This window comes from Dromiciops gliroides, chromosome 3, assembly GCF_019393635.1.
Source record: "Dromiciops gliroides isolate mDroGli1 chromosome 3, mDroGli1.pri, whole genome shotgun sequence".
In the NCBI taxonomy this organism is placed as follows: domain Eukaryota; kingdom Metazoa; phylum Chordata; class Mammalia; order Microbiotheria; family Microbiotheriidae; genus Dromiciops; species Dromiciops gliroides.
Window position 1 is genome coordinate 262,778,357 of NC_057863.1, and position 11,144 is coordinate 262,789,500.

At 40.6% G+C, this 11,144-nt stretch overlaps 1 protein-coding gene across 1 annotated transcript; it reads left to right on the forward strand.

Moving 5' to 3' along the window:
• Positions 1–620: 620 nt before the first annotated feature.
• On the forward strand, positions 621–1,328 carry CLDN14 (claudin 14). Its single transcript, XM_043998770.1, has one exon. It carries the CDS (start codon positions 621–623, stop codon positions 1,326–1,328), a length of 708 nt encoding a protein of 235 aa, XP_043854705.1.
• The last annotated feature ends 9,816 nt before the right edge of the window (positions 1,329–11,144 follow it).

Consider the following 11,144-nt stretch of genomic DNA (forward strand, 5'->3'; position numbering starts at 1 on the left):
ATGACATCAGGATGCCCATTATAACACAGAGGAGTGGAATGACCCCATGTCACACAGCTAGTTAAAGTCTGAACCAAGATGAACTGAGGTGTCCAATCCACTGTGCGTCAAAATATATCATACAGGATAGAGCACCGGCCCTGGAGTCAGGAGTACCTGAGTTCAGATCCAGCCTCAGACACTTAACACTTACTAGCTGTGTGACCCTGGGCAAGTCACTTAACCCCAATTGCCTCACTTAAAAAAAAAATATATATATATCATACAGAATATCCCCTTCTTCCACCTCTAGTCTTTCAGTTGAAAAGGTAAGTACAGACAATCTCCTAGCACTTGGCAAAATCCCAAGAGCTTTGTTAATTGCCACACTAATTACCTATGGAAATCCCCATTGCAGAAATAATGGCAACAAGATAATATTTAACCTATTTTCCTTGCTTCTTCTATTCCCCATCCCCCCTGCATACCCTTACTGCATTTTTATTAGGACTCCTGAGGCACTAAAATAGAAACAGCTCCAGTTGCCCAGAAGAAGCTGTGTTCTCAAGAGGGCTTAGAAGTGACAGCCGCAAGACCGCAGGTAATCAACTGGCTCTAAGTCACCGTAAGTATCAGCAAACATGGCCAGCACAGCAGTCCAGCTCCTGGGATTCTTGCTCAGCTTCTTGGGAATGGTGGGGACCTTGATAACCACCATCTTGCCTCACTGGAGAAGAACAGCTCATGTAGGCACCAACATTTTAACAGCTGTATCATATCTGAAGGGACTTTGGATGGAGTGTGTTTGGCACAGCACTGGCATCTATCAGTGCCAGATCTACCGGTCTCTGTTGGCCCTGCCCCGTGACCTGCAGGCAGCTCGTGCCTTGATGGTCATCTCCTGCCTACTCTCTGTCATGGCCTCTACTTGTGCTGTCATTGGCATGAAGTGTACTCAGTGTGCTAAAGGCACTTCTGTCAAGAACATCTTTGCTGTCTCTGGGGGCATCCTCTTTATCTTGGCAGGTCTTCTATGCATGGTGGCTGTCTCCTGGACAACCAATGATGTGATAGAAAACTTCTACAACCCACTGCTACCAACTAGCATGAAGTATGAGCTTGGGCAAGCCCTCTACCTGGGTTTCATTTCATCATCACTGTCTCTTATTGGTGGGACTCTACTCTGCATGTCATGCCAGGAGGATGAACCCTACTCAGATTACCAGACACAGTCCAGAAGGGCAACAACAGCACCTCCATACCAGCCTCCCACTGCTTACAAGGACAATCGTGTTCCCTCAGTGGCATCAGCTTCCCACAGTGGTTATAGACTGAATGACTATGTGTGAGTTCCTAGGGATTTTCCAAGTGGTCTCTGCTGCTTAGCTGTGTGTCTTTCTGTGAGATACCCAGGTCTAAAAACTTTTAATTTATGGAACATTCTTAGCACAAAATTTATGACTGTGCATCTTTTGAATGTGAGAAAAAAAATGAGAACATGTTTTGAAAATGGGGAAGAAGAAAGAACCAGGGAAAAAGAGGAGAAATCTGTAACCTACCAAAGACCACAAAACTTTTGCTTATATATTTAATGTAGGTATTTATGTTGGAAATTCAATAATATATCTAATAAAAAAACATGGAAGTTTGGCTCATCTGAGTTCAGTTTCCTAAAAGCTTCTTAGTTTTAATTGGGTATTTTTTTAAGTGCTGTATTAAATGATGTTTTCTTAACCAGAGTATGGCTCTATCACCTACTGAAGCAGCTGGTGGATTTGTAAGCTGATAACTTCTTCTCTTAAGGATTTCTAAATAGATATGGAATTATTCATTGGCACAGTTCTCTATTGAGAAAAAAAGGAACTGTCACTGGATAATGTGCTTAAGGGAACTAATGCAAAACATAGGTTAAAACCCAGGTTAGCATAAATTCATTCCAATGTCTTTCCAAAAAGGTAATCCAGCAATTAAAATATTTGTTTTAATTGGTCTAAAATCACGGCTAGCTCAAGAAATAATACTCTGCCACTAATTAGTTGTCACTTTCTTAAGGCCTCATTTTTCTTATCCATAAAATAAGAGTATCTATAAATAAGGGTATCTTGGTAACTCCTTCTACCCCTAACATTCTTTAAATCTATCTATAGTGAGGGGGGTCCGAGCCAAGATGGCTGATGAGGAAGTGATCCACTGCAGCTCTCCCAGATTTTCCCTCTAAATCTATCTATACTGAGAAGGTAGTTATCCAAAATCTCAAGACAAGCAGAGTTTTATCTGAATTAATAGATGCAAAATATAAGGACAAAGGTACAGTAAGATGTAAGGAAAAAGAACCAGTTTCCCTGGATAGCAATTTTATATACTTCTGGGAGTCCCTTCCTCCCTTCCTTCCTTCCTTCCTTCCTTCCTTCCTTCCTTCCTTCCTTCCTTCGTTTCTTCCTTCCTAGGCTAGTGATACTGCTTTCATCAAAAACCACATCTTCTTGATCATATGCTGAACATTTATTTGAGCTCTCATAAGCCTGAAAGAAATAAGATCAATTGAACTGATCCCATAGAGTTATGCTCTGGTTTTTTAAAAATTGAAGTTAGTTTTTGGGTATGAACCTGTGATTTCATTAGCTTTATAAACAGAAAAACTACCAGGGAAATTACTACTATAGAAAACTCCCTTTAACAAGGCAGATGAGCAATTATTCTGCAACTTATTGCCTTAGAGACCTGCATGAGAAACTAACAGGTTCAGTGATTTGCCCAGTCATATAACCTAAGCTCAGGTTTTCCTAAATTCCTGACCAACTTTTTACCATGCTTCCAATGTCTTGGTTTACTTTTTCTAAAAATAATAAAACTTTGGGGCGTTATAACTGAAATCACATAAGTGAGATTAATTTCAGTACTTTAAAAAACTAACCATACTAATTTAGTTGAAAGTCATTCCCATACACATATGATTTAATGTGTTATTTTCATTCATTCATTCTTTTAGCTATTCTTTTCACATTTGATTTGTCACTACCTCTGCATGAAATTCTGGATATGAAAAAAGATGATGTTGAGAACTATATACAAGTATCATGTGATCAATCAATCAATAAGCATTTATTAAATATACTCTGCTAGTGTGATGAGACCAGGATTTTCCGAACTCCCCCAAATAGGAATTAATTTTCCCTAAAAGACAACAAAGTTGTTCCTGGGACTTAAGTGGCCCCTGCCTTCCTTGACACAACTTCTTAGTCACCTAAAGTGCACATGGAGTCAGGACCCCTCTAATCTGAAGAAAACATGAGTTACCATACCTTGCTCTGTTAACCAGACACATTTTCCGATGGAGATGGGGGGGGAGCTGAGTCATACCCTGAGAAGCTTAGGTAACCTTGTTGCATATGCACAAGTTATTTTGTTTCATATCTTTGCTGTGTTAGGGCAAAGTAAACATTTTATTAATTGTTCAACGAACTGATTTCCTCATTTTATCCCAACATTAAACCTGTTAGTAATAACAAGGTGTTCATGTTAGGCCTACCATTTGGGATAATACCTCAACCACTTGGGATAGTTGGCAAATGGGATAAGATGAGGTAGCCTCATTCCTCACATCATGGTTGAATGGGGAGGAGAGTCCTATCAGAATGACTTCATACTTTAGGCTCTGCACCTCATAACTATCCAGTCACTGAAATGTGAGCAGGAAGTTGGGACAACTATGACTTGGGCAAATACTGCTATCAGTACAAATAGGAACTCTGGGAATGGCGAGTCACTGAGCCCAATTCTCTACCAGCTGGGCAGAGAGTAATGACACCCTCTCCTGGAAGGAGCTTTAGGTGTGGCTCTTAAAACATAGGGTTGATAAGAAAGCAACTGAAAAAAAGAAAAAAAGAAAAAAAAAAGAAAGCAAAGAAAGTCCATAAGAGTCTTAGTAAAATTGTCTACCAAAAGTCAGCACTGGGACATTAGGGGACACTTAGACTCACCCAAGTCTAAGACCCCCTCCAAAGCCCCTGCCCCACTTGGATCATTCAGGGGAGACTACAGAGGCTGGTGCATTCGAAGGAAGGGCTCTATATGGCTCAGAATCTGAGTGGACTCTTTCATCAACCCTTTAGGCATGCTACGTTTGATAAGGCCAAAGAGAAACCTTTAGAGTCACCCAAACATCCCATGTAGTTAACACCATATAATATTGCATCCCCAAAGGGAACAAAGATATTTCTTCTCTTGTGATGGAGGTGAATGAAGCTGGAGTCCTTCAAGAACAGCATGTTCCTCGTAAGGAAGGCAGACGGCACCTGAAAGCTTAATAAAGGGCTACAGGATGCTGAACGGTCATCATGCCCATCACTACAGCTATCCCTGACCTCATCCCTGTTGCAGACCAGGTAGGCCCAGGCTGAGGGCCATGGGGCTATCAACCTTACCAATGTTCTTTGTGGTTTTTTTCCTCTCTATTTCTGTTGCTGAGAATGGGCAGGAGCAGTTTGCCATTTCTCCATCCTCCTCTTCCAGGGCTACTTGAACTCTCCCTCCTATTGCTTCATTGCGGGTGACAGAGACCTAAAAGAGGCCTCCCTTCCTTTTTCCGGTGTTGCCTATTATGAGTTAGGTGATGAAAGGGAGTCCTTCTCTTCTTCTATTGCTAAATGGAAATGGCTCACTCAAAATCATACTTGCTGGGGTCCCTCTGGTGTCAGTGCCCTTTACAAGCAGGTAGTAACTATGCTAAAAACTGAGGCCCCTAATCTAGGCCCTGGACCCTTGCTTTCTTCACTAGTGCAATGGGCCCCTACCTTTAAGAATCTGACTCCTCTGTGGAATGCTGTTTTGCCTGGTTTGCTGATGGCTCCAACCACTACGAAAGCAATATATGCAATTGGACACCAGCAGCCACCAATCTAGTAAAATGGGATACTCTAGAGAACAGGGGTCCTGGTAAGTCCTATTTGGTACGTAAGAAAGCCTTCAGCAATGTGGAAGAGAGTAGAGATCCTCGTCTATACTAATTCCTAGGCAGTGGACATGGGTCTGACCAAGTGGTCTAGGGACTGGAGGGCACAAGACTAGATAATCAAAGGCTCTCCCCTGTAGAGGAATTTGACTGATGCTTTCCAGGGCATACTGTTGTTTGTGGGGCACGTCAGGACCCATGAAAGACAGGATACACTAAACAATCAGCTTAGAGCTATCACAAGAACAGCAAAGGTTGGGGAGTGGGTCCATTGCCAATATGGACACTGGGGTGTTGATACCATGCTTGCTGGGCAGAGAGAATTGTATGATCCCTTAAAATAAGGGCCTTTCCTCCCCCAAATGATTGCCCTGTGCCATGGCATTGGAGCACCTACCTCACCCATATGGCCTCTAACCTGTCCTCAGATGGCAAAATGAAACCCTTTAACCTCAGGGCAAGAGGTTTGCCCCCTTCTCCAATTGAAAGCTGCATCATTATGCATCCTAATTGCCTGGGTCAGGCATCTAACTTCTGCGAAGACATGTCTGTGACAAGTCAATGCTACCACAGGAAAGGGCTCTTCTTGTTCAGTGGTTTCTGGGATCTAGTCTCCAGGAAGGCTTTCCTGATAAGAATGAATTGGTTGGGGCAGCTAGGTGGCACAGTGGATAAAGAAAGTGCTGACAGGGCAGCTAGGTGGCGCAGTGGATAGAGCACCGGCCCTGGAGTCAGGAGTACCTGAGTTCAAATCCAGCCTCAGACACTTAACACTTACTAGCTGTGTGACCTTGGGCAAGTCACTTAACCCCAATTGCCTCACTAAAAAAAAAGAAAGAAAGAAAGAAAGAAAGTGCTGGCCCTGGATTCAGGAAGACCTGAGTTCAAATCCAGCCTCAGACACTTGACGCTTACTAGCTGTGTGACCCTGGGCGAGTCACTTAACCCTCACTGCCTTGCAAAAAAAACCCCAACAACAACAACAACAAAAACCAAATAAAAGAATGAATTGGTTGGGGCAGCTAGGTGGCATAGTGGATAAAGAAAGCGCCCGCCCTGGATTCAGGAGGACCTGAGTTCAAATCCAGCCTCAGAGCAAGTCACTTAACCCCCATTGCCCTGCAAAAAAAAAAAAATGAATTGGTTATTGTTTTTGTTTTTGTTTTTAAATTATAGTTCCAGGTGACCCCTTCTAGTCCTCCCTTATTCTTTCTTCTTGGCCTCAAGGTCCTTGCCCCCTCAGAAGGCTCCATTTAGCCTAAAAAAGTACCTCAGGATCCCCTCAGATGGCAGGCTTCTTTTGCTCTGCAATGACTCAGACTACTCCTTCCCAGAAAGGGCTCCTCATTTCAGCCTCCTGGTGTCTCCTTCAAGTCCTAGCTAAAATCCTACCTTCTACAGGAAGCCTTTTCCTGATCTCCCTTCATTCCTTCCCTCTGTTGATTATTTCCATTTATCTTGTAAATAGCTTGTTTGTGTAGTCCTTGTTTGCCTGTTGACTCTCTCTGTCCCCCCTTCCCCTGCCATTAGACTGTGAGCTCCTTGAGAGCAGGGACTATCTTTTGCCTTCCTTTGTAACCCCTGAGTTTAGCACAGTGCCTGGTATAGAATAGGCACTGAATAAATGTTTATTCAGTGACTCACTGACTGACCTAGGAGGGATATTGTTCGGAAGTGTCTTGGTTTCTAATACCATGAAGGATGTAAAACTTTCATCATGTAACTACGGTGGATATGTATTTAATTGTAAGAAAGAGGATCCCCTATCTGATTTGTGGTGATTTTGAGTTCCTAAATCCCTAGATGAGGGATAATCCTTATTTAGCTCTTGTGGACCCTTCCCCATAGGCTTCTAAAGGGACAAAAGTTTCTCATCATCCCCTGATATGGCTCTAAGGGAGGGGGAAGTTTTGGTGGATGACCCAGAGAATACTTACGTGAGTGGCATTGTTGGGAGAACCTCAGTATCATATCCTTAGGTTGCATGCAAGAGGCTTATGATCTCTTAGGCCCTTTACTACCCATCACCCTGATGCAGAATGAAGAATTGTTGACCATACCAGAAGTATCACCATCAGTGCCACGGTCCTGATGTTCTTGGTACTGATTTATTGACTCATTGTCACCACCTTCTGTAACGATTGGAATGACGCCACCTGCTGGAGACTTACTGTAGAAAAGCTCCGCCATGAAGTGAAGGTCTTTGAGGGCAAGACCAAGCATCGTTTCTTTGGCGTCAGGAAGTGACATCTGCTTGTGGGAGGAGGAAGGGGGAGCCTAGCACTCTGACTGGCGCGCTCTTTCCTGAGGACTCTGGTGGAGAAGAGAGCTAGAAATGCACTCTCCCTTTAATAGATAGATGAATGTAGGCCTTTCCTTCTCTCTTTACCAAATTCTTATTCTCCTTAATAAATGCTTAAAAGTCTAACTCTTGCTAAAGCTTATAATTTATTGGCGACCACTCATTAGATATTTTAGACAATATAGCTAGAATTTTAGCCCTTAACACTTCCATTGGGAGACCCACCATGAACTGCGAGCATGTGGCATCATCTACCACATAGACTGGATCATTGAGATTTGAGATTTGGACCTTTGGGGGAGGCAGGAAGGAGGGTGGTAGAAAAAGTCAAGAAAATTGGGTGGGTAGGTGGCTCTGGAGTCAGGTGGACCAGCCTTGGAGTCAGAAGGACCTGAGTTCAAATTCAGCCTCAGACAATAACTAGTTGTGTGACCCTGAGCAAGTCACTTAATTAATCCCAATTGCCTCAAAAAAAAAAAAGTGAAAGAAAGAGCCAAGATTTCTGGCTTTTGTCCCTGACATTTTTTCCCTTTTTTTTTTTTTGGTGTCTCTAGATGTGTGGGATGGAGATGGGGGGGTGGAAGTTGTAGGTGTTTTTGTCCTTTTTTTTGTCATGTAAAAGCCTGAAAATATTTAAATGGTAGATCACATGGAATAGGATTGAGAAATTACAGCCTAAAATGTGAACATAATTAATCATAATTAACATAATTATTAAATACAATTTTAAAATGTAAATTCCATTCTTAGCTTACATGCCAAAACAGGCAGCAGGCTAGAATTGGCCCTTGGGCCACGGTTTGGTGACCTCTGCTCTAAAAGATTTTTAGAACTTTGCCATTATGGAGGACCAGGGTTCTCCTATTTCAATGAAATAGGAATTAGTTTCCCCTAAAAGTCAACAAAGCTGTCCCTAGGACATAAATGACCCCCTTGATGCAGCTTCCTGGTCACCTAAGTACATGAAAGTCTCACTCATGTGGAATCAGAACCCTTCAAACTTGGCAGATTTCATATGATAACATTTTACATAATCATGCATGTATGACCCAAATATGATTGCTTGCCACCTCAGGGAGCAGGGCAGGGGAGGGAGGGAAAGGAGCATAAAAATTGGAACTCAGAACTATAAATAAAATTAAAATGTTCATTACAAACTTGGTAGATTTCTGAAGACCATGTGAATCAGTTGCCCTGACCACCAGACATATGGAGATGGGGGTTGGGGGAAGGGTCATACTCGGGGAAGCTAAGTAACATTATCCTGGTTGTCTTGATGATGACCACTTACATTTTTGAAATATGGTACTGCCAAGTCACCTTCCCTTTGCATTTTTTTTCACTGATTCCCTTTATATTCTTGAACTTTGGTTCTTCCAGGTGAATTTTGTTATCATTTTTTCTAACTCTATAAAAAATAATTTTTGGTAGTTTGATTGACATGGCACAGGAAAAGTAAATTAATTTGGGTAGCATTATCATTTTTATTATACCTATGAATAATTAATATTTCTCCAGTTGTTTAGATCTTTATATGGACAAGTGTTTTGTATTTATGGATTTGTATTTTATATTATACAGTTATATTCAATGGAATTTTTCCTTCTATCTCTTTCTGGTGGACTTTGTTGTTAATATATAGAAATGTATGTGGGTTTCTTTTATATTCTGCAACTTTGCTAAAGTTGTTAATTGTTTCAATTAGTTTTTTCATTGATTCTCTAGGATTCTCTAAGTATACCATCATATCATCTTCAAAAAATGATAGTATTGTTTCCTCATTACCTATTTTTATTCCTCCAATTTCTTTCTTGTCTATAGCATTTCCAGTACAATATTGCATAAGAGTGGTGGTAATAGACATCCTTGTTTCACGTCTGATCTTACTGGAAAGGCTTCAAGATTATTTCTATTACAGATAATGCTTACTCTTGGTTTTTGATAGATACTGCTTATCATTTTAAGGAAAATTCCACTTATTCCAAGGCAGTTAGGTGGTACAGTGGATAGAGTACTCAGTCTGGAGTCAGGAAGATTCATCTTCCTGAGTTCAAATCTGACCTCAGATACTTACTAGCTGTGTGAACCCTGGACAAGTCACTTTACCCTGTTTGCCTCAGTTCCTCATATGTAAAATGAGCTAGAGAAGGAAGTGGCAAACTACTCCAGTATCTGCCAAGAAAAATCCAAGTGGGGTCATGAAAAGTCAGACACAACTGAACATACATACCATTTATTCCTTTTTGGTTTTGTTTTTGAGACCTCAGACTTATCTGGTCTTTTGTTTTCTTTCCCTATTCCTTCCTGAATGCATTTTTTTTAAATTAAACATTGGGGATTGCATAGAAATTGATTGAGGTAATTTTTTAAAGGTGAATTTAAAATAATGTTTAAAACAATAACAAACTATAAACCATACACATCTATGAAGGTTCTCTTCACAGCTATTTTAGTCAGATAAAATCAGTACAATCCAAGTCTGTAATCACTTTCAGTAGGGGTGTTCTGCTTCAATTTCTACTGGTTTTGTCTAGTAATGGTTGGGGATAGAAGAGGCTTGGCTGGTAGATAGGGATATTGTGGGAATTTTAAATTTCCTTTCATTACTTGGGACTCAGGGCCATTCCTCCTAAAATTTTTGATTAGCTAATTTGTTTTAGTAAAAACAAACAACAACAACCCTCACCTAAACAAAAACTTATCTCATGGGATGTGAAAATTTACTTATATACTTAAACATTCCTTAGATAAAAAGCCAGAGAAAGAATCTCAGCTGTCTTTGACCACTCGGTGACATGAAAATCTTCCTTCTCCATCAACCTTTCTGTGAATCCTCTAAATGTACTTTCATCTATAAACTGATTTAGTTTACCTATGAGTTTTTGGGTTTGTTTGTTTGTTTTTTTGACAAAAAGCTTATTTCCTTAAGGAATGTATGAGATTATGACTGTTTGACCAAGTTTGTTCAACTTTTATGATATTAAAGGAAGCCTGGGATTATGAATCTGTCTTCTCTTAAACTTTTAAGGCCTAAGAAGAATGTATACGATTGAAATATGTAAAAGAATTATTCCTCTGTCATTCTGACCTAATTTTGCCTATAAGAAGCCTTGTCAGAATCTTCATAGTTGTTCAGCTTTTCTTTGCTGCCTGAACTTTTGCTTGAGCATAATAATAAAACCTAAGTTTTTATCTCCATAATTTCTGCTTTGTGATAAGTACCTATCTGGCAGCAGTTACCCACCACAGGAACTCAAGAGAGAAGACATTTCTCCCATAACAAACCTCACAGAGGTGATGCCATTCATTCCCCGTTCTTCCTTTGGGGATTAGTCTCTTTAGTCAGCACACTCAGCCACACCCCTTTAAGAGAAGGGTTTTCTTTTTAAAGGAAGAACAAGGGAAGTGAACATGAAGTGCCTGGGAAGGTTATCATGGAAAGCCTGCTCCCTCTCACTTATGAACTTTCCCACAATTAACACCGCTGATTCCTTTGCCTACAGGAATCTGGGCCTATATTTTCCCTGCTTTTGGAATCACTAGGTCTTTTTTATTCCTCTCAAGCCCCCTGCTGGGAAAGTCCCAGCAATTACCCAGAATGTTTCTCTGCCACTGAAAAATATATGTAACAGTATTCATTCTCCTACTTCTCTTTCCTGTAGTTATTTAATCTCCAAGGACATAAGCAAATCAATAATACATTAAATGATCATGTTTTCTTAAAGAAAGCGGTTTCCTTTGAACGTGATTGGCAAACTTTAAACCAGAAATTCCAGTACTAGGCACATATGGCCAAAAAAGTCATTTATTAAAAAAATAAAAAGTTCATTACAGCCAATTTGTCTGGGCTTATGTAAAATAAGTCCATAAAAGTTGGAGTAGGAAAATTATATGGTCAGATCTGTGTCTTTA

Excerpts from the sequence above, each read along its gene's own strand:
- CLDN14 (XM_043998770.1), top strand. The coding sequence starts at position 621 with ATGGCCAGCACAGCAGTCCAGCTCCTGGGATTCTTGCTCAGCTTCTTG.